At 42.3% G+C, this 21,591-nt stretch overlaps 1 protein-coding gene across 1 annotated transcript in view; it reads left to right on the top strand.

Moving 5' to 3' along the window:
- The first annotated feature begins 6,143 nt into the window (after positions 1 to 6,143).
- The window catches only part of LOC146498463 (junctophilin-1-like), a 37,898-nt gene continuing 22,450 nt past the window's right edge, over positions 6,144 to 21,591 (top strand). Inside the window, exon 1 of the mRNA XM_085139397.1 lies at positions 6,144 to 6,791. Coding sequence (XP_084995523.1) covers positions 6,413 to 6,791 — 379 coding nt within the window. The 5' untranslated portion in view covers positions 6,144 to 6,412. The remainder of the gene's footprint in view (positions 6,792 to 21,591) is intronic.

The following is a 21,591-nucleotide window of genomic DNA, read 5'->3' as shown; positions in this document are numbered from 1 at the left end:
TCTTTGGGGTTATCAAAAGCTAACCAAGTTTGCTGTTCAGCACCATCTCAGCAGTCAAGAAGCAGCATCGGGGGAAAGTAATGCTTGAGTCTTCAACTAATGTAGTTTACAGGGACTATAGGATTAGTGTCTGTCTGACTGTATAATACTGTCCAGTCAATATTTAGCTGAATCAAAACTCTGTGACGGGGCAACAGTGGCCTGCAGAATATCTAAGTAATATGCAAAGTTCAGTTAGCCAGCTTAGGCTTTCTTGTGGTTTAACATGAATGAGTTATAACAATAGAATTAAAAAAAATTTTTTAACAAAAGCAATAAGAACCAGAAGCCTCCTCCACTTCACCTTCTGGGTGATCATAAAACGGTGCAAACACCTGTGATCAAGAGGAATTCTGAGGTTGTACAATGCAGTCAGTTTAGTGAAATGCTGTAAATACAAAGGTCACATTTGTTCTCTTCTCAGACTTCTAAACAATATTAGAGTCTCTACCTCACTTGCTGTGAAGCAGTTGAACATGTATTGATGCTTCAAGGAGATGTAAAAAAAACAAAAAACCATTGGTCTCTCTTTGGGAAGTTCAATTTAGAATATTCATGTCACAGCCATGAAACTATTCACCTTTGTTTGTCTTACTTGCCCTGTGGCTGTCCAACCACCTCAGATGTCTCACATCTTGGCTAGTCTCTCTGGAAGATGTAAATGTCACAATTAGACATTCATACAACTTTAGCTTCATTACAATCCCCCAAACTATTCAGAACACGAAAGGAGCAGGTCTTGAACCACCAACCGTGTCTTTGGTTAAAAAAACGGTGCCATAACATCTCATTTTTTGTTTTCCTAATGTTTCTATCTTTAACGTTTCTCAAGCTGCTCAATTCATTTCACACAGCTGTCCCTCTTCTGTATATGCAGTTATTTTGTTTGACCCAAGATGGTTTATTACAGCCATCTAGTGGTATACCTTAAGAACCACGACGTTCCCTTCAGTATAAATGTATAAATACATACAAGCACTACATTTTCTACATGCATATTTCATGACTTAAGTACATAATGAAGACCTTGGTTCATTAACATTACACAGTGTAATTTGTGTTGATTCAAATGGTTGAAGCAGTGTTTACCTGAAATGTGCATATTAAACATTTTTTAACAGTAATGCCGAAACAATCATTATGCATCCTGAAGCTACTGCAAATATGAGTTTATTGACCCCAATAAAATGTTTCCAGCAATTAAACTACATTTATATTGATCAGTGCCTTTCCTCTTTTTATGCATTCTACCACAGATGTAATATACATTGGTTAATTCTAAAGGCAGTGGTTACAGGAAGAGGGTGATAGACATTGAAGCAGTTAGAACAAGACAACGCTACTTCACATACAAGGGTCAGATCGACAGGCAGAAACATGGGTGTGTCATGGGCTCCCCAGTTTCACCCATCGTGGCCAATTTGCACATGGAAGAAGTGGAAAAGAGGGCTTTGCTATCCTACCCTGGAACACCACCAAGTCATTGGTTCAGGTATGTGGATGACACCTGGGTGAAAATCAAATCTCAGGACGTTCCACAACTCACGGATCACATTAACTCGGTGGACCAACTCATCAACTTCACCAGGGAGGATATGAAATATGGCAGGTTAGCCTTCTTAGACTGTGAGATTTCCATCAGTAATGGGGGACATCTAAAACTGACGTGTACCGTAAACCTACACATACGGATCAGTATCTAAGGTTTGACTCTCATCATCCACTGGAGCACAAACTGGGCATCATCAGGATGCTACAACGCAGAGCGAAAACCATCCCCACAGACACAGCAGCCAGGGAGGCAGAAGAACATCAAGAAGGCCCTGAGTAAATGTGGTTATCCTGGCTGGACATTTATCAAAGCTGGGAAGAGAATTGTCCTTTAATTGTTCCACAGGGGGAAATTTGGTTGTAACAGCAGCAAAAAAATACATATACAAACTGAACAGGACACAGGACATAGAACAGAAACACACAAATTTTTACATATTTACATCATGGACAATCGTTACCAAAACAGTACTGTACAGTTATTAAAATGAAAGTACAGATAAGTGGCAAACCCAGGTTGTAGTGTGTGAACAGAGTATGATACTGAAAGATGTTTAAATAGTTAAGAATATTTAGAATAATTAGAAAAGTACAGACTGTGTATTGTACCTGTGCATTAAAAAGTAGACAACTTCCAATAAGTCAGTGTATATACATTGAGAAAAGTAATGTGCAAGTTATGACAGGAGAAGTTTTTTGGTTGAGTAGTGCAAGTTACAGCGCAGATGTAAACATCTGTTTGTTGGGAGCAGTTCTGATTGTACAGTCTGACAGCTGCAGGGAGGAAGGAGCTGCAGAAACGCTCCTTCATGCATCGAGGATGCAGCAGTCTGTCACTGAAGCAGCTCTGCAGCAACATCTACATGCATGGGGTGGGAGACTCTGTCCATCAGAGATGTTATTTTGGCCTTTCTGTCTCCCACCACCTGCACTGGGTCCAGGGTGCATCCCAGATGGGGCTGGGCGATATGGCCTAAAATCCATATCATGGGTATAATTTGAAGCATTTGCGGTAGTATGCGCCGCACAGAAATCTGTCCAAAAATTTTTTAGTACGACTTTGGTAAGCTATGAAGCCGCACTGCTTGATGGATTATCGGAGCATTATGGCTACCGTAGTCAGGAGCCTCGCGGAGTGATCTGGGTCCAAAACTCTGTGTTCTTCAGGGGCTATTTAGTGCTCTGTATGTTAAAACATGAATTTTAAAGCGAATTCTAAACTCTATTAGGAGCCAATGTAAAGAATATAAGATGGGAGTAATGTGAACACGCTTGGTAGAACAAGTTAGTAGTCTGGCTGCTGCATTTTGTATTGCCTGGAGGCGAGAGAGAGTCTTAAATAATCAGGCCCCATCTTATCTTAATGACCTTGTAGTACCATATTACCCTATTAGAGCACTTCGCTCTCGCTCTGCAGGCCTACTTGTTGTTCCTAGAGTATTTAAAAGTAGAATGGGAGGGAGAGCCTTCAGTTTTCAGGCCCCTCTTCTGTGGAACCAGCTTCCAGTTTGGATTCAGGAGACAGACACTATCTCTACTTTTAAGATTAGGCTTAAAACCTTCCTTTTTGCTAAAGCATATAGTTAGGGCTGGACCAGGTGACCCTGAATCCTCCCTTAGTTATGCTGCAATAGACGTAGCCCAGCAGTACCCAATCCCCGTCGTTTGGTAGGAGGCCGTAAGAGTTGAGGCTCAGGGGTGAAATTTATGGTTTTCAGGGTTTTCAATCATTTTTTTTATCATTATTGTTTTTGTCTTTTTTATCGTTAACTCTGTTTCCCTGAGTCTTTTCACGTGTGTTATGAATAAATACTTTTTTTAGGTACCGGTACTAGTTTTATTTTGTTGTATTTATCTGCGACACTGGTCCATGGCACAAAAAAGGTTTGTAGCCTGCTGCGGGATACCCAAGACGTGTTGTGTTTAAACATCACACTGCACTGAATCATACTTATTAATCTCTGTCTCTCTTCCACAGCATGTCTTTATCCTGTCTTCCTTCTCTCACCCCAACCAATCACAGCAGATGGCCCCGCCCCTCCCTGAGCCTGGTTCTGCTGGAGGTTTCTTCCTGTTAAAAGGGAGTTTTTCCTTCCCACTGTCGCCAAAGTGCTGCTCATAGGGGGTCATATGATTGTTGGGTTTTTCTCTGTATGTATTATTGTAGGGTCACCTGTACAATATAAAGCACCTTGAGGCGACTGCTGTTGTGATTTGGTGCTGTATAAATAAAATAAAATTGAGTTGAATCACATATGCTTATATTTTGTATGTATATATGAAAGAGAGAAAGTCTGAAAGAGCTGCTTTGCTTCTGTGTGTGTTTTCTGTTCGTGGTAGCTGAACTGTAACAACTATGTTTTCCAGAAGATGGCGCAGTTTGACAGAGCGTGAATATGGGAGTTCATTGACATGACTTTGGATACACAACAGGTAAAATGAAGCATAGTGTTGCTGCTTTATCGCACATGTTTGAGTTTATAAATGCAAATTGTTTCCCGACTTTTATTCTGAAATAACCTGGGACAACGCTCTATTTTTGCAACAGTTTTGTTTTAAACGAGATAGCAAAGAGTTAATTGGCCTGGAACAATCAAGACATCACAGTCACATTGATGTGTGTGACTGTACTAGTAATACAGTCACACACATCAATCATTTTCAATGAAGAAGGAGGAACATGAAGTTAGCATTCAAGTAGTTCAGGACCAAAGTTCGGTGAAAAATGTATTCCAAAGTCAGTGCTTTAGGAATTAAAAGGGAAAGTAGCAGCCAGGTGCCGAATGATAATTAAATAGACTTGATTCATGTATCTTCTGCAAGTGTGACCACCTTTATAAAAGCAGACTTTCTTGCTGGTGTGGTGCATTCAGGCATGTGTTGTCAATGCAGTGCCAGATTTTCTCCAGGAGTGGACATCCTAGAAGGTTTACCCCAAGTTCAGATCAAGCAAAGAAGGGGGGGGACAACTAAATCTCAGACTCTACGGGCTTTAGTTACCATGATAAATGTGCAGAGTTATGACAGTGCAGTCAGAAAAACACTGAATAAGTATGGCTTGCTTGGAAGTGTTACAATACAATACAATACAATTTTATTTATATAGCACATTTAAAAAACCACAGGTATGCCAAAGTGCTTCACAGAATGAGTTAAGAGCAATAATAAATACAAATATAAAGCACAAAATACAAATAATAACCAATAACCAATAATACACCAGGCATAGTAGGCACCAGTGAAGTCCACACACAATGCTGAGGGTTAAAACATTATAAACACTAACAAAGTGATAAGGATAAGTTCCAGTACACTAAAAATGTGCGCTCTAGGAGGCGGGGAAAGCAAGGCTAAACAAATAAGTTTTTAATCGAGATTTAAAAGATTGAATTGAATCAGACAACGATGTTGTGAGAAGAAAGCCTCATCTTTTGAAAAAAACATGACAGCACAGCTTACATTTCTCTAAAGTTGCATGTGGAGAAACAGCAACCACTTCTGGGACAATGTCATTTGGATGGACGAATCCAAAGTGATTTGGTCATAGTTTGGTCATAATGGAGCACATTAACTTAAACACGTCATAGCGCCTCTCAAGCATGGTGGTGGAGGGGTGATCATTTGGTTTGATTTACTGTCACGGGGCTTTGGCACCTTCTTATTTAGTCGAGTATGAATTCTATTTGGACAAAAGTATCCATGAATGTGAGGCCTGTCTGACAGCTGAAGATTGGGCCAACGGGACAATCATCCCAAGAAAACCAGCTTATCTCAACCAGATCAGCTGAAAAATACTCATGGTGTCACAATGGCCCAGTCAAAGTCCATACCTCAACCTAACTGAAGTGTTGTTGCATTGTGCATAAACGAATGCCCCCCAGACTACAATGTACTGAAAAATACTTCAAATCCTCAACAACAGTGTGAAAGATGAAGTCAGACAGCAAAAAATTACTTCAAGTTATTGCTGGTTAGTTTGTCACAGTACTCTATTTAGTCACGTGAGAAACTCCAGGTCCACAAACATGCATCCACTTGAGTAGCAGAAGAATGCAGAGCACTACATCAGCTCAAGACTATCATCTATATTAACTGTATGCTTAAGGTTCTGTATGATCTGTGTTCATTTGTAATTTTACTGCAGCCTTTGTTACTTACCAGGATTTCATCCTTTCGTGTTTGCTAGATCACAAACTATCTGAACTAAGTGACACAAAAATAAAACTGAGGAATGAAAACGAACACTGTTTTTGACTTGGGAAGAAACAAACTACCATATTTAGGGAATATGCTGCCTTTTGTTTCACATTGTTTAAGCTTAAGTTATGTTACTAAAATTATACATAACTAGATATTAATAATGTAACGATGTACAACTTGAAAACTATGAAGGCATTCCTGAATGTTTATGAATATTGAAGCGTCCCAATTAATTTTACCTGATGTAATCAGATTCCACCCACGCAACAGGTCGTGGTATTATTTTGAAAAGTCAAACAGGAAGCAAAGTACTATTTGATCACTGACAGCTTAGAACTAAATGACTTGTGAGAGACGAGTGGGGGAGTTTCCAGTACGCGGTATGGAAGCGGCTGTGGCAACAGTGGCGATTGCTCCCCATCCTTCCACGTCCCTCCTTCAAACACCGGCACACCGCTGCCAATGAGTCCCGCTGCCGGTACACGCTGCTCCTTCATATCTCCGCCCAGAACTCCTATTGTGACCTGGACTACACTGTCAGTCTTACATCACTTTTAACAGCAATTCGCAAAATCGGAACGTCACTGCAAGCTACAGAGTAACACTCACCCTCAAGTTCTGAATGACGGGCGGTCGATTCGACTTTGATGATGGGGGGACCTACTGCGGAGGGTGGGAGGATGGCAAAGCCCACGGCCACGGTGTGTGCACCGGACCCAAGGGCCAGGGCGAGTACTCCGGCTCCTGGTCGAACGGTTTCGAGGTAGTTGGCGTCTACACCTGGCCCAGTGGGAACACGTATCAGGGTTACTGGGCGCAGGGGAAGAGACACGGGCTCGGGATTGAAACCAAAGGGAGGTGGATTTACCGAGGAGAGTGGACTCATGGGTTAAAGGGCCGTTACGGAGTCAGGCAAAGCGTAAACACGCCGGCCAGGTACGAGGGTACCTGGAATAACGGCCTGCAGGACGGGTATGGCGTGGAGACGTATGGTGATGGAGGTAAGACAAAACAGTGCACAGGTGAGACTGTTCTTCAACCAAACTCCCACCCTTTCTTCTGTACAGTAGTTTATCTTACACACTATGGTAACGAATTAGTGTGCGTGTGTGACAGCACACTCTGGAAATCCCCACCTGGCCTGATCAAAGATACACCAACCAGCCCTCACGTTAAACATAAAAAACAACTAAAATGCTAATATTTAATTGTTTATGTGGCCATGATGTGTCCTCTGTGATAGATGGGGCAGTTCCCTGCACTGAAAATGGTGGCAGTTGTTTTATTCTAACCCAAATCAAAGGGTGATTAAAGGGTTGCAAGGGGACATCAGGTCACACGTAATGTTTTTGTCACCATCAACTGAAATGCTTGTGCTTACTAGTGATGTTCCACTAATTTCTTCGTTGACTAACCTCCCGGTGTAAAACTAGGGAACACTCAGTGAGTTAAATGTGAAAGCTGTTTAACAGAATATGTCAAAAACTAATAACAAAGCCGTTTAAAATCACTGATCACGTTCTTCAATAATGAATCATGCCGGTTAACTATGTGGCACCTACACCGTGCCTTATCAACGTTACGTGTTATATTTCTGTGAAGGTTCTCAGTCATCCAGGTCATCGTAGTCTAAGGAGCTTGGAGAGAAAAGCATCTGGACTTCTTTAAGTTGCTTGAAGATGTTAGGGGGTCCATTGTCCCTCCCACAGGGCTTAAATCTGGGACTCTCCACCATCTGACCCTAGATCTGAAGAAGCTTCTCGGATAAAGGTGAAACGTCTTCAAGCAACTTAAAGAAGTCCAGACGCTTTTCTTTCCAAGCTCCTTAGGTTACATGTTATACTCCAGACAATGAAGAAGAAAAACACTTAAAACAAACAGATGTTAAATATGAAAACATGTTACTACAAAAGATGTTCACGTATTACTAAAATATGACAAATTAACCACTGAAAACTCATAAATTGTGACGGAAAAGTGTGCCATGCATTATGAATGATGGACGATGTTTGAAAATCCATGACAACTGTTTTGCTAACAATCAAAAATAACAACGCAATAAATCATCCAGACAATTTCTCCTGCTTATCTGAAGACAATTATCCCCATACCACACCTTCTCATTTAATGTTTTTTTTTTTTTACTTTCATGTCTATTTACATTGTAGATTCTCACTGAAGGCTTCAAAACTGTGGATGAACACATATAGATTTATGTAGTGAACAAAAACCTGCCAGTTTCCCGTCTAAAAATCTGTTTTCTGCATTATTCGCTTGCTTGTTACACACCAGTCTATCGTTGTTTACAGCGCTGTGGGCCGCTGTTTTTTTCCTTTTACTTACTTCTGACAAGAAAGCCTCATTTCTGCTGCTCAACACTGAATACATTTAAATTTTTTCAAATTGCAAAACACTTGGTTGTATCTCTAATCAAACCTCTGTAACTTTGCTCTGCTTCACTTCAGCAGCATCAGGTAATGTTCATGTGTTGATTAATGGTTTTCTTTCGTCTTTCATCTACTGCTGAATATTTTTATAAAATCCCAGGCCAGGAAAATCTCCTTCATGTTTTTCTCTGTTTTATCCTCAGTTACTTTGACACAAAGGCATCTGCTGTGATGCTCACACCTTTGGTAAAGTCTCGCAAGTGTCAGTTGTCTTTTTATAGATATAAAAATATGGAAATATACTGATGCGTGGTCTGAATTATAATATTTTTGACTGTCTGAGGCAAAATTTCCCCGAATTGAATCGAATCATGGATCAAATCGATTCAAGAAATCAGTGACGATACCCAGCCTTAGTTTCTAGTTTCTAGTCACCCTTGCATTATTTAGTCTACCAGCCTAAATACATGGCTTGGCTTCTGTTTCATGACTATTTACATTGTAGATTCTCACTGAAATTATGTAGTAAACAAAAGTGTGAAACAACTCAAAACATGTTTTATATTTTAGATCCTTCCTAACAGCCGCCCTTTGCTTTGATTCCTGCTTTGCTCACTCTTGGCGTTCTCTCCATGAGCTTCATGAGGTCGTCTCCTGAAACGGTTTCCAACAGTCTTGAAGGAGTTCAGAGATGCTGAGCACCTGTTGGTCCTTTGCCTTCACTCTGCGCTCCATCTCATCCCAAACCATCTCCATTGGGTTTATGTCAGGTGACTGTGGAGGCCAGGCCTCCATCACTCTCCTTCTTGGTCAAACAGCCTCACACAGCCTGCAGGTGTGTTTGGGTCATTGTCCTGTTGAACAATACATGATGGGATGTTGCTGCAGGATGCTGTGGTAGCCATGCTGGGTCAGTGTGCCTTCAGTTTAAATAAATCTCCAACAGTGTCACCAGTAAAGCCCCCCACACCAGCAAACCATCAACTCCATGCTTCACAGTGGGAACCATGCATGTAGAGACCATTGTTCACAAAGTGGAACCAAAGGTCTCAGATTTGGACTCATCAGACCAAAGCACAGATGGTCTAATGTCCACTCCTCGTGTTTCTTGGCCCAAACAAATCTCTTCTTGTTGCTTTTCCTTAGTCGTGGTTTCTTAGCAGCTGTTTGACCATAAAGGCCTGATTCCCACAGTCTGCTCTGAACATGTAGAGATGTGTCTGCTACTGGAGCTCTGTGTGGCATTTATCTGGGCTCTAATCTGAGCTGCTGTTAACTTGTGATTTCTGAGGCTGGTGACTCGGATGAATGTATCCTCAGCAGCAGAGGGACTCCTGGTCTTCTTTCCTGGGGCGTCCTCATGTCAGACAGTTTCATCGTAGTCTTGATGGTTTTTCTGACTGCACTTGGGGACACATTCAAAGTTTCCGACTGACTGACCTTCAGTTCTTACAGTAATGATGGGCTGTTGTTTCTCTTTACTTAGCTCATTGGTTCTTGCCATAATATGAACTCTAACAGCTGTCAAACATGGCTGTCAGCTGTGCACCAACCTGACTGCTGCACAACACAACTGATGGTCCCAACACCACCAACGAACCCTGACAGGTACACCTGTGAGGTGAAACCAACTCAGGTGACGACATCATGAAGCTGAGAGAAGGCCGAGGGTTTGCAGCTGCGTGGTTTCTTTCAGGAATCTAAAATATAAAACATATTTCGAGTTATTTGTCTTTTCTTTTTTTGCTACATAATTCCATATATGTTGCTTGATATATTTGATGTAATTAATATATATCTACATATGTACATATATTGTGCATATATAATGTATATGTGTGTGTAATCATCACAGCTGCACAGAAAGATTAAATTGATTAAGTGCTTGCTGCAATCTTGGTGTTGCTGTTTAATGCTAATGCTCCGTGTTAAAACTGATAAAATTAAAAAAGCTTGATTTTTGTGTCCACTTCTGACACCATCGTGCCACAAAACCAGAGAAATCCATTAATGTTGTTGCTTAATTTTATTGCTTGAATGGGCATTGGTGATAAATCGCCTACATATGCAACTGAAATCAAATCAGTATAATTTGTCAGCTCAGTCTGTAATTCTTATATGGCACTTTGATATTTCAGAAGGCCTTCTGCTTCTAGATCATGATAGTTTTTTCTGTAAAGCGGATGTAGGTGGTATTATGAAAGGAATATAATCAAAGACTGGCTGAATAGACCTAAATGACAGAAATCATAACAGTTTTACAGTTATGTACACAGTTATTCATAGATCTTACAGAAACCAGTCTAGTCTGGTGTTTTCAGTCGGACTCTGGAGGCTTATGCCTCATTGCAAAGTAGCTGCTTGGAGTTATGTTTGGCCATCCAACAGACTTCTCAGTGTCTCAAGTTACTTCAGTCTTTTAAAATAGAACATCCTGACATTTTACAGCTGAAAGTACCAGTGCCACAGCTCTCCTAATCAGGCTACAAAGCTAACTGTTTTTTCACTTGATGTCAGACACTGGTCGTAGTTTTAGAATCGCAAAAACTCCCAGCTGTCAAAATCTTTTCTTAGACTCAAACATGTTAAGAGACACGTACAGTTATTTGTCTCCAGTTGTGCTTATTGTTCATTTTTTGACTTCAAAGATTGCAGAGGTGCACAGGGTGTAGGATTTGGAAACTGAGCAGAGGACTGAAAATCAGCATGTATTGGAACTCATAGACAGTTAATACATGCAGCATAAAAGCACACTATACTCGGTAAATGCAGGGCAGCACACTGGTTAACTTTTTTCTTTATTATGATTGTAAATCTAAAATGGAATTAGGTTGCACTTAACAATGAATATAAAAATATGTTATAATATAAATATTTCTTTCATTCACGCACATTAAACATGGAAAACAACACAAGACCACCAAAATACATATTTTGATTTATTCCTGTAATTACTGCATGTTTAGTATATGAGGTGTGCTTTCAGTTCACTGTTCATGATGGTAGTGACTTTAAGGTAAAGACTGTTGGTGAATCGTCTGGTGCATGTTCTAATCGATGTTGTCCTGAAGTTAACAACAATTTTTTTTTCTAACAGCGGGAGATGAAGATGTCTTCCAGGACAGGTAGCTGTTGGTTTGTTTGTCTTTTTGTGTGCTGCAGAGCTGCTCCCTTACTATAACAGAATGGCATAAGTGCAGACACCTCAGTGGAGTTCTGGTAGAAAGACGCCAAGAGATTTACTTCTTGAGCAGTCTAATGGGGGCATTATGCTCACTGTGTCATGGGTGTGTTGTGGTGATTTTGACCTCACAATCTTTGTGGTGCATCGGCGGATCATGCGCCGCTCGCTTTCTGTAACCCGGGTCTTTGTGCTGCATCTACCGCAGTAAGCCGAAGACACGACTGTTACAATCGTGTCAGTTTTTACCACCATTTTCTTTCCAAACTCCTCGGACCACCACGACCTGGGTGACTGTGAACCTACACAAATAGTCAGTTTAGTTATTGTTTGCAAACTGTGTAGTTTTGTTTTATTAGATTTTTAATTGACTTGAACATTTTCTTTGTGCTTCACCTTTTTTTTCTGGAGAAGACTTTTTCAAGAATACAGATTGGTGTGTGTTTTTTCTGTTTTGCCACCGTCATTCAAAGCAAAGGTGCACTTAACAAAGTGGAAGCGACTGGCAACAACAGCAACTCAGCCATAAAGTGTTAGGCCACATGCAAGCTGTTCTACCTGCAAAGGGTGGGCCGACATCCTATTAAATCATCTGGATTAAGAATGGGTTGTTGCTCAGGTTCATATGCGTGTGAAGGCCAACAAGGAAATTCTTCTGCAGAATATAGTGTAGATTAGGGAATTTAAATTGATGTCCAATACTGATAAATTGTCATGGACATGGACATTGTCCCCATGTCATCCTAAATGTTATGGGGCCATTTGCCTTCAGATGGAGCACTGTTGTTTAAAAACATAAATCTGCTAATTTAGACACAAACACTATTAGAAAGAAAGAGCAATTTAGCTTTCTCCGAAGGGTGGATGGGCTGTCCCTCAGCGACACAGCGAGGAGTTCAGTCATTCGGGAGAGGTTCAGAGTGGAGCCCGTACTCCTCCACACCCAAACGATCCAGCTAAGGCTGTCGCCTCGTGGGCACTAGTGATGGGTCAGTTGCGAACGAAATGGCTCTTAGAGCCGGATCTTTGACATGAACGACGCGAGCCGGCTCCTTATCGCGAGCCGTGGGGTTTTTTTTTCTTTCTTTCTCTCACCCTCTCTCTCCCTCTTTTAATTATTTGACTATATATGAATGCTTGTGTATAAATACACAAACAATACACACATGCTTTCAATTGTGTAATTTAAGTGATCTAGGTAGCTCTGTTTTGGAAGTTCAGTTAATGCTAGAAATGTGTTTTGGAGTTTGTACATGTTTTGTCTCTAGTAGTGATGGGATTTCCGGCTCTTTTTAGTGAGCCGAACCGAAGAGCCGGCTCTTTCGGCTCCGAACCGGCTCTTCAGGTTGTTTTGTTGCTTTAATTAATTTATTATTAACAATAATATAAAATTATGCACAAAAGGAATTACTAATGAGAGACAACACGTACAAACTCCAAAGCACATTTCTAGCATGAACTTCCAAAGCATAGCTACCTAGATCACTCAAATTACACAATTGAAAGCATGAAAGCATGTGTGTATTGTTTGTGTATTTATACACAAGCACTATATTCATATATATTCAAATAATTAAAAAGAAAAAGTTCATTTACCTGTTACTACCACACACCAAATCCGGTCGTTGGTACTTGCTGGCTTGTGTAGCCTCTAGATAACAAAAGCTCAACACTGCCCCCTAGCATCCTGGTGCACTTCTGTTGTCTTTTGTACATGTTTTGTGTTTTTATGTGCTTTACGTGCTTCGGAGTTTGTACGTGTTTTTACGTGTTTTGGAGTTTGTACGTGCTTTGTCTCTAGGGGCCACCGTAAATATATATTTATTTATTCACTCCACATAAAATGTAATAAATAAATCATATAATACAAAACACAACTATTCACATTTCAACTTTTAACTATTTAAATTTTCAGCTTTTTCCTTTTAAACCAATTTAACGTGAAACAACACAAAACACTGCAAACCACAACACAATTAAATATAAATTAAAATATGAAAACAAAAAGAAAATGCACATTCTCTGTCATATGGACCTGCATGAATAAACTTTCTGAATCCTTTATCATCTGCAACTGAAAATAGTTGTGGATGATTACTATACCTTTCTAATGTGACGTTGTTGACCCTGGCTCTTTCTCTCTCTCTCTCCCTCCTGCTCTGTTCCTGTGCTACTGAGTGTAACTACCGCCCCTCCCCCCTCTTCCCAGCTTAAAGCACAAGGCTCGCATGCGGAGTGAAGCGGAAAAAAAGTGCGAGAGAGGGTGAGAGAAAGGGGAAAAAAAATACCCCACGGCTCGCGATAAGGAGCCGGCTCGCATCGTTCACGTCAAAGATCCGGCTCTAAGAGCCATTTCGTTCACGACCGTCCCATCACTAGTCTCTAGAGGCCGCCGCATATATTTATATATAAACATATATAAATAAAACCACTTTTTTTTTTTTTTACATTAGTAATTCCTTTTGTTCATAATTTTATATTGTTAATAATAAATTAATTAAAGCAACAAAACAACCTGAAGAGCTGGTTCGGAGCCGAAAGAGCCAGTTCTCTAAAAAGAGCCGGAAATCCCATCACTAGTGGGCACGGTGTTTCAGCCGGGCATGCCAGTTGGACCCAGAACACACTGAAGAGATTGCATCAATCAACTGACCTGGGAAAGGCTCAGGATTTCCTCGGATAAGCTGAAGGAGGTGGGTGAGAGGGAGGCCTGAACTTTCCTCCTTCGGCTGCTTCCCAGCAGCCTGACATCAGATAAGTGGAAGAAAACCCTGAATGATTTATTGATCTGTTATTTCAGATTTTAACTTTTACTGAAGTGGTTTTAATGAAGTTTCGTACATCATTCGTAAGGCATGGCTCAATGTGCTACACTTTTTACTTGCTGTTCAGGTTTTTTGGATGTAGATTTGTCATATTTTAGTAATATGTGAACGTCTTTTGTAGCAACATGTTTTCATTTACATGTTTATCACATCATATTCAGTTTAAGTGTTTTTCTTCTTCTTTGTCTGGAGTATAACCTGTAATATTGATGATACGTGATGCTGCACAGTTAAGCGACTGAAAAATGTGATTAATGGTTTCAAATGCCTTACAGTCTTTGACATTGTCCACTAAACAGTTGTCAAATTTAACTTGATGTCTGAGTGTTTCTTAGTTTTAGACTACTCAGCTAGTCTCATTTTCCCCCTCATTCAGTCAACTAAGAAATTTGTTTCCAGGAACATCCCCAGTTTATATACTGTTAATACTCACACCCACACCCCAGAAATCTCTATCAGCATTTGCCCCAGTGATTCTGAACATGAAATAAAGCTTAACATAGAGATACACAAATTTCTAATTGACTGTTGCATTAATAAAACCATCAAATATTTTTGTTTTTTCCCAAAAATTGGGATATTTTTATTGTCTTGTGGGTGAAAAAATATTTTCATTTCGGAGTGCAAAGAGACCTACAATACAACCGTGTGTTGGAATAAAAACTCAACAACATTAAGCCCAGCACCCAGTTTTAAACATCGCTAACACAACAGCTGCACTGATGATGACGCTGGCACAGTTTATTGTGGAGCCATTAGTGACATGGCGAGCTCAAGTTCAGTAAAAGACAGCAGCACTGTTTCTGTAATCACCATTAAAACCTTTACTGTGAAAAAGCTGTTGGGCGTCTTTCATCAGAGCAACCATCAACAAACTCGGACATGAAGACTTTGTAGTAGCTCAATCCACCACCGTTTGTTTTACACAGCGAAAAATCTTCCAAGAAAAAGAGTAAAGGTACATTTTTTTTCATGCCTTAGTTATTTCACTTTGACTAAGATTATTTATATATTTTTTGCATTTAAGAAAACATAACATTTTAGCACGGCACATAAATACAATCACAGGGTTTTGTTTTGTTAACAGATGTTTTTTGCAGTTAAACTTAAACGTTGTAATTTCTAAAATGGAAACTAGTGAGCAGTTTATTTTGAAAAACCTGTGTTTTTTTTCTCTTTTGAATATTCATTACTATTCATTAATAAGACAAAAGTATTTATTATCCGTGGTATTTTACTTGATTAAGTCATGGAATAATCGATAGATTACTTGATTACTAAAGATGACAATATTTGTGGTTATAAATAGGCAGTCTTGTTGATAAGTGATGACTTTCCCCATGTTGTGCATTTTCCATTGTTTTTCGGTTCCAGGTCGCTGCTCGTGCGGCTGACCGGCCAGCTACCTTTCTTGACCGGTCTCTCCAATGTGATGTTTGTGTATTGTATGTACGGTCGGCAAGGTCAGTCTCGTAATTGCCCCTTGGGAATAAATAGTCTTCTGAATCTGAATCTGAATTTTCAGGTCCAAGCCTCTGCTGTGCTAACTGAGGCATTGTGATTAACTTTTTGTTACGGTTTGCCATGAGGACTCACACGCAGGACTCCGAGATAGGAAGCTTCACAAGCAATTTATTTACACAGTTCACCGAATGTATATACAAATGTGCAGAAATATATAAAAGTGTGGGCTCCAGGGAAATCCAGGGAAACAGACTCTCGCTCCTCTTCCAATAATCCACAAACACGATCAGGCTAGAGAGACCAGGTTACACTTGTGACACATGGAAGATATTGTGAATCCGCGTATTCCGGGCAGTCTTAGATGGACAGAAACAGGGTTAATCAGGGTGTCAATTTCAAACGGGCAGATGAAGATGGGAGATAGTTTTTTGGAATCGGACCTGAGTAGGATGAACCTGGCAGACAGCCAAACCTTCTGTCTGGGCGTGTAAGGTGGTGCCAGGGTCCAGTGACAGGGTCCGCCAAGCGCTCGGCCGTACAGAGAAGGGCGGCTTGGGTGGCTCTCCTGGCGCGCCAACACCTCTGGAAATGCTGCTGGAAAGAGGGCACAAAGTGCTCACCTTCAACGGCAGGAAACAGAGGTGGTTGGTAGCCTAGGGACGCCTCGAAGGGGGACACTCCGGTGGCAGGGGAGGTGAGGCTGTTGTGAGCGTACTCGATCCATGGGAGTTGTTCGTCTGGTTGGTGGATGTCAAGCATTGGAGCGCCGCTTCAAGCTCCTGATTTGCCCACTCCGTTTGGCCATTTGTCTGCGGATGGAAACTGGAGGAGAGACTGACCTGAGCTCTGACGACGTAACAGAATTCCTTCCAGACGCGCGACGTAAACTGTGGGCCCCTGTCTGAAACGATGTCCGTGGGGATTCCATGGAGGTGTAAAACGTGGTCAGTCAGGAGCTGGGTGGTATCTAGAGCAGAGGGGAGCTTGGGGAGGGCGACAAAATGAGCAGCTTTAGAAAAGCGATCGATGATTGTGAGAATGACTGAGTTACCTGATGAAGGTGGCTGAACGGTGATGAAGTGGATAGCAATGTGCGACCAGGGGCGGCTTGGCGTAGGCAGTGGTTGGAGTAGGCCGGAAGATGGCTGATAGACGTTGTTGTTTTGGGCACAGGTGGCAATTCTTTCACAGACATCTTTGGCAAGAGAGTGCCACCAGGCGAAGCGCTGAAGGAAGGTAATGGTGCGGTGGACCCCAGGGTGACAGGTGAGCCCAATGTAGCACTCGTGACCTAACAGAGCTCACGAGTGCTACAAAGAGTAAACCTGGAGGGCCCATTCCGGGGCCCGGTTCTGTTCAACGACCCTCCCTAATGGCAGATTTGATCTCCCAGGTCAGGGTCCCAATAACACACGTGGGAGGGAGAATGGGGGAGTCCTGAGCTGTATCTTCCGAGGCAGTGAATTGGCGTGAGAGAGCGTCGGGTTTGACGTTATGAGAGCCAGGTCTGTAGGTGATCGTGAACTGGAATCTGGTGAAAAACAGGGCCCACCTGGCTTGCCTGGCATTTGGCCGTTTAGCTGACCGAATATACTCCAAATTCTTGTGGTCCGTCCACACCACGACTGGCTGGGCAGCGTTTTCCAGCCAGTGATGCCACTCCTCCAGGGCGAGCTTGATGGCTAGCAGTTCTCGGTCTCCCACGTCATAATTTCCTTCTGCGGGGGAGAGACAGCGAGAGAAGTAAGCACAAGGGTGAAGCTTACCACTTTGTTGCTGGGAGAGCACGGCCCCCACTCCGGCGTCCGAAGCGTCCACCTCCACGACAAACTGTAGACTGAGATCTGTTTGGACAAGGATGGGCGCCGAGGCGAAACGTTGCTTTAGATGAGAGAAGGCTCATCCCAGCAGACAGGAACCTTGGGTGAGTTGAGACGAGTTAGTGGCAAAGCAAGCTTACTGTAGTCACGAATGAAACGAAGGTAAAAGTTGGCAAAACCCAGAAATCTTTGGAGCTGCTTGCGGTTAGAAGGGGTTGGCCAGTTAATGACGGCTTTAACCTTAGCTGGGTCGGCTATGAGATTACCTTGCTCAATGATGTAGCCCAGAAAGGAAACTGTAGTTATGTGGAACTCACACTTCTCTTTCTTAACAAAGAGATGGTTCTCAAGGAGATGTTGTAAGACCTGTCTGACATGGCGTTCGTGTTCGGTGACGGAGCGTGAGAAGATGAGGATATCATCCAGGTAAAAAAGACAAAGTGGTTGATGAAGTCCCGGAGCACGTCGTTTACCAGAGCCTGAATAACAGCTGGAGCATTGGTGAGACCAAACGGCATGACAAGATATTAAAATGGCCAAGATGGGTGTTAAAGGCCATTTTCCACTCATCCCCCTCCCTTTTCCTGACCAGGATATTCGCATTTCACAGGTCTAACATAGTGAAGATTGTGGCCCCCTGGAGAAGCTTGAAAGCGGAATTCAACAGCGGGAGAGGATATTTGTTTTTAACCGTAATGTTGTTGAGGCCTCGATAATCAATGCAGGGCCATAGACTCTTGTCTTTCTTGGTCACAAAAAAGAAGCCAGTGGCTACTGGGGAAGATGAGGGCCGAATTAAACCTGCAGCAAGTGACTCGTTAATGTACTTTTCCATGCTTTCACGTTCAGGCTGTGAAAGGCTGTATAAACAGCTGGTAGGGAGCGGTGCGCCCGGGAGAAGGTCAATCCCGCAATTGTACAGCTGGTAAGGAGGCAGCGAGCGCGCTCTATCTTTGCAAAAAAAACCCAGTTTGAGGTCACTCCTCCCCCCACCCCAGGTTACTCTCCTTTCTCCAATCAAAGACTGGGTTATGTTGACACAGCGAGGGGTAGCCTAAGACTAGCGGTGTGAGGGGGGGCTTTGAAAACATACAACTGCAAGGTTTCAGAAAGGGTTAAAGAAACGGGCTCTGTAATGTGGGTGATGTCTGGGAGACGCTGACCACTAAGGGCTGTAACTTGAAGAGAGTGTGGTAGTGTTTCAGTGCTTAGTTTTAGCTTATGCGCCAGCGAAGCGTCAATAAAGTTCTGTTTGCCCCAGAGTCAATCAGAGCCCTAAGACAATGAGTCTTGAGTTGCACAGTTAATTTTGCTGCAATCATGAGACGTGGAGGAGACCGTGAACAGGAGACCTCATCCACCCGTACTCTCCTCTCTACTGGCGGGCGGTCTTTTGGCCGAGCTGGACAAGCGTTGGCGATATGGCCTTTGCAACCGCAGTAAAAACACTCACCGGCCCTCCACCATCAATGTCGCTCCTCAGGCATTAGTCTGGAGCGCCCCAATTACATGGGTTGTTCACCCTCTTCCATACTGTCCGACACCTGATTGCCTCCGCCAGTGGTCGCGCCTCCGCCCAGCGCCATTTCCATGTGTCCCAGATGCCTCTGGGTAATGTAGTTTCCGGTTCCCCGGCGCGCTCTTAAATGCTCGTCTACCTTCACACACAGTGTAATCACATCAGAGAGAGTCAAAGGTAAATCCCTTATTACCAGTTCATTTTTCAGTTCATCATTATTCAATGGGGTACTTACCAATGCCGACTGCCCCCACCCGGTCTCTTCAGCCAAAGTCCAAAACTCGACTGAGTACTCCGCTATACTCCGTCTCCCCTGCTTTAAGTTCAACAATCAAAGAGCAGCCGCCTCCGCCCCGTTGCCTCTTTCAAAACCACTTTTAAATTTAACGAGAAAGTCCTGGTAAGTGATCTCAGGGTCAGTTCTTAGCATGGCTTGTGCCCAGTTCAATACCTGACTGTAACAGCTGAACAATATAGGCAATTTTGGCCCCATCGGTCTCATAGGTCCTAGGTCCCATAATCTACAGGGTGGGCCATTTATATGGATACACCGTAATAACATGGGAATGGTTGGTGATATTAAAGTCCTGTTTGTGGCACATTAGTATATGTGAGGGGGCAAACTCCTCAAGATGGGTGGTGACCATGGTGGCCATTTAGAAGTCGGCCATCTTTACAACTTTTGTTTTTTCAATAGGAAGAGGGCCATGTGACACATCAGACTTATGGGTAATGTCACAAGAAAGACAATAATGTGCTTGGTTTCAACGTAACTTTATTCTTTCATGAGTTATTTACAGGTTTCTGACCACTTATAAAATGTCTTCAATGTGCTGCCCATTGTGTTGGATTGTCAATGCAACCCTCTTCTCCCACTCTTCACACACTGATAGCAACACCGCAGGAGAAATGCCAGCACAGGCATCCAGTATCTGTAGTTTCAGGTGCTGCACATCTCGTATCTTCACACCATAGACAATTGCCTTCAGGTGACCCCAAAGATAAAAGTCTAAGGGGGTCAGATCGGGAGACCTTGGGGGCCATTCAACTGGCCCACAATGACCAATCCCCTTTCCAGGAAACTGTTCATCTAGGAATGCTCGGACCTGGCACCCATAATGTGGTGGTGCACTATCTTGCTGGAAAAACTCAGGGAACGTGCCAGCTTCAGTGCATAAAGAGGGAAACACATCATCATGTAGCAATTTCAAATATCCAGTGGCCTTGAGGTTTCCATTGATGAAGAATGGACCCACTATCGTTGTACCCCATATACCACACCAAACGATCACTTTTGTTGTTCCAACAGTCTTGGAGGGATCCATCCAATGTGGGTTAGTGTCAGACCAATAGCGGTGGTTTTGTTTGTTAACTTCACCATTCACATAAAAGTTTGCCTCATCACTGAACAAAATCTCCTGCATGAACTGAGGGTCCTGTTCCAATTTTTGTTTTGCCCATTCTGCAAATTCTGTGCTGATCTGGGTCATCCTCGCTGAGATGCTGCAGTAGCTGGAGTTTGTAAGGGTGCCATTTGTGAGTAGCTAATATCCGCCGAAGGGATGTTCGACTAATGCTACTCTCCAGTGACATGCGGTGAGTGCTACGCTGTGGGCTCTTGCTGAATGAAGGTAGGACAGCCACTGATGTTTCTTCATTAGTGACAGTTTTCTTGTGTCCACATTTTGGAAAATCCAACACTGAACCAGTTTCACGAAACTTAGCAAGCAGTTTGCTAACTGTAGCATGGGAGATGGGTGGTCTCGTAGGGTGTCTTGCATTGAAATCTGCTGCAATGACCCGGTTACTGCGTTCACCAGATATCAACACAATTTCAATCCGCTCCTCACGTGTTAAACTCTTCGTTGTATCCAAGATGGCCGACTTGTAAATGGCCACCATGGTCATGAGTTTGCCGCCTCACATATACTAATGTGCCACAAACAGGACTTTAATGTCACCAACCATTCCCATGTTATTATGGTGTATCCATATAAATGGCCCACCCTTTACTTAAACATGGAGTCTGCCTCACAGTGTTTTACACTTCATACGTGTCCTGGATATGTCATGCTTAAGCACATCTGTTGAACACTTTTGGATATAGTTATAATCACTGATACATTTACACAATTATATGATAACGACTTTGTAGATGGGCAGCCTGTTTATGGCAGTTGAATGTTGTACAGTCTCCTGACACATTGCTAACATTTCTGTTGGCTAGGAATGTCACCTAAGTTGTTAATAAAATAAAATGTTATTTTTACTCTACCTCTGCAGTGACTTTTTTTTAGCTTAGTATCCTACGACGTCATAAAGTAATGTGGTGTGGTACGATATTTGTCTTGCTATAATGATGCATGGCCAAAAGGTTGATTAAAATGAATTTCATTCGACTATATAAAGTAGTTGGTTCATTGATTCATTGTTGGAGCTCTAGTTGCCTTCTTCTTTGCATTCTTGATCTTTTTTATTTACTTTGGTAGCCTCTATCACTCACTTTGTATTCTACACTGTGAGCCTTTGATCACTGCCTATAATATGTTGAGTTATTCTGTATATGCTTTTTGTTCTGTCTGCTTATTTTTTATGCTTTACTCAC

The sequence above is a fragment of the Neolamprologus multifasciatus genome, chromosome 18 (assembly GCF_963576455.1).
Source record: "Neolamprologus multifasciatus chromosome 18, fNeoMul1.2, whole genome shotgun sequence".
NCBI lineage: Eukaryota > Metazoa > Chordata > Actinopteri > Cichliformes > Cichlidae > Neolamprologus > Neolamprologus multifasciatus.
This window is presented reverse-complemented; position numbering and strand designations above follow the sequence as displayed.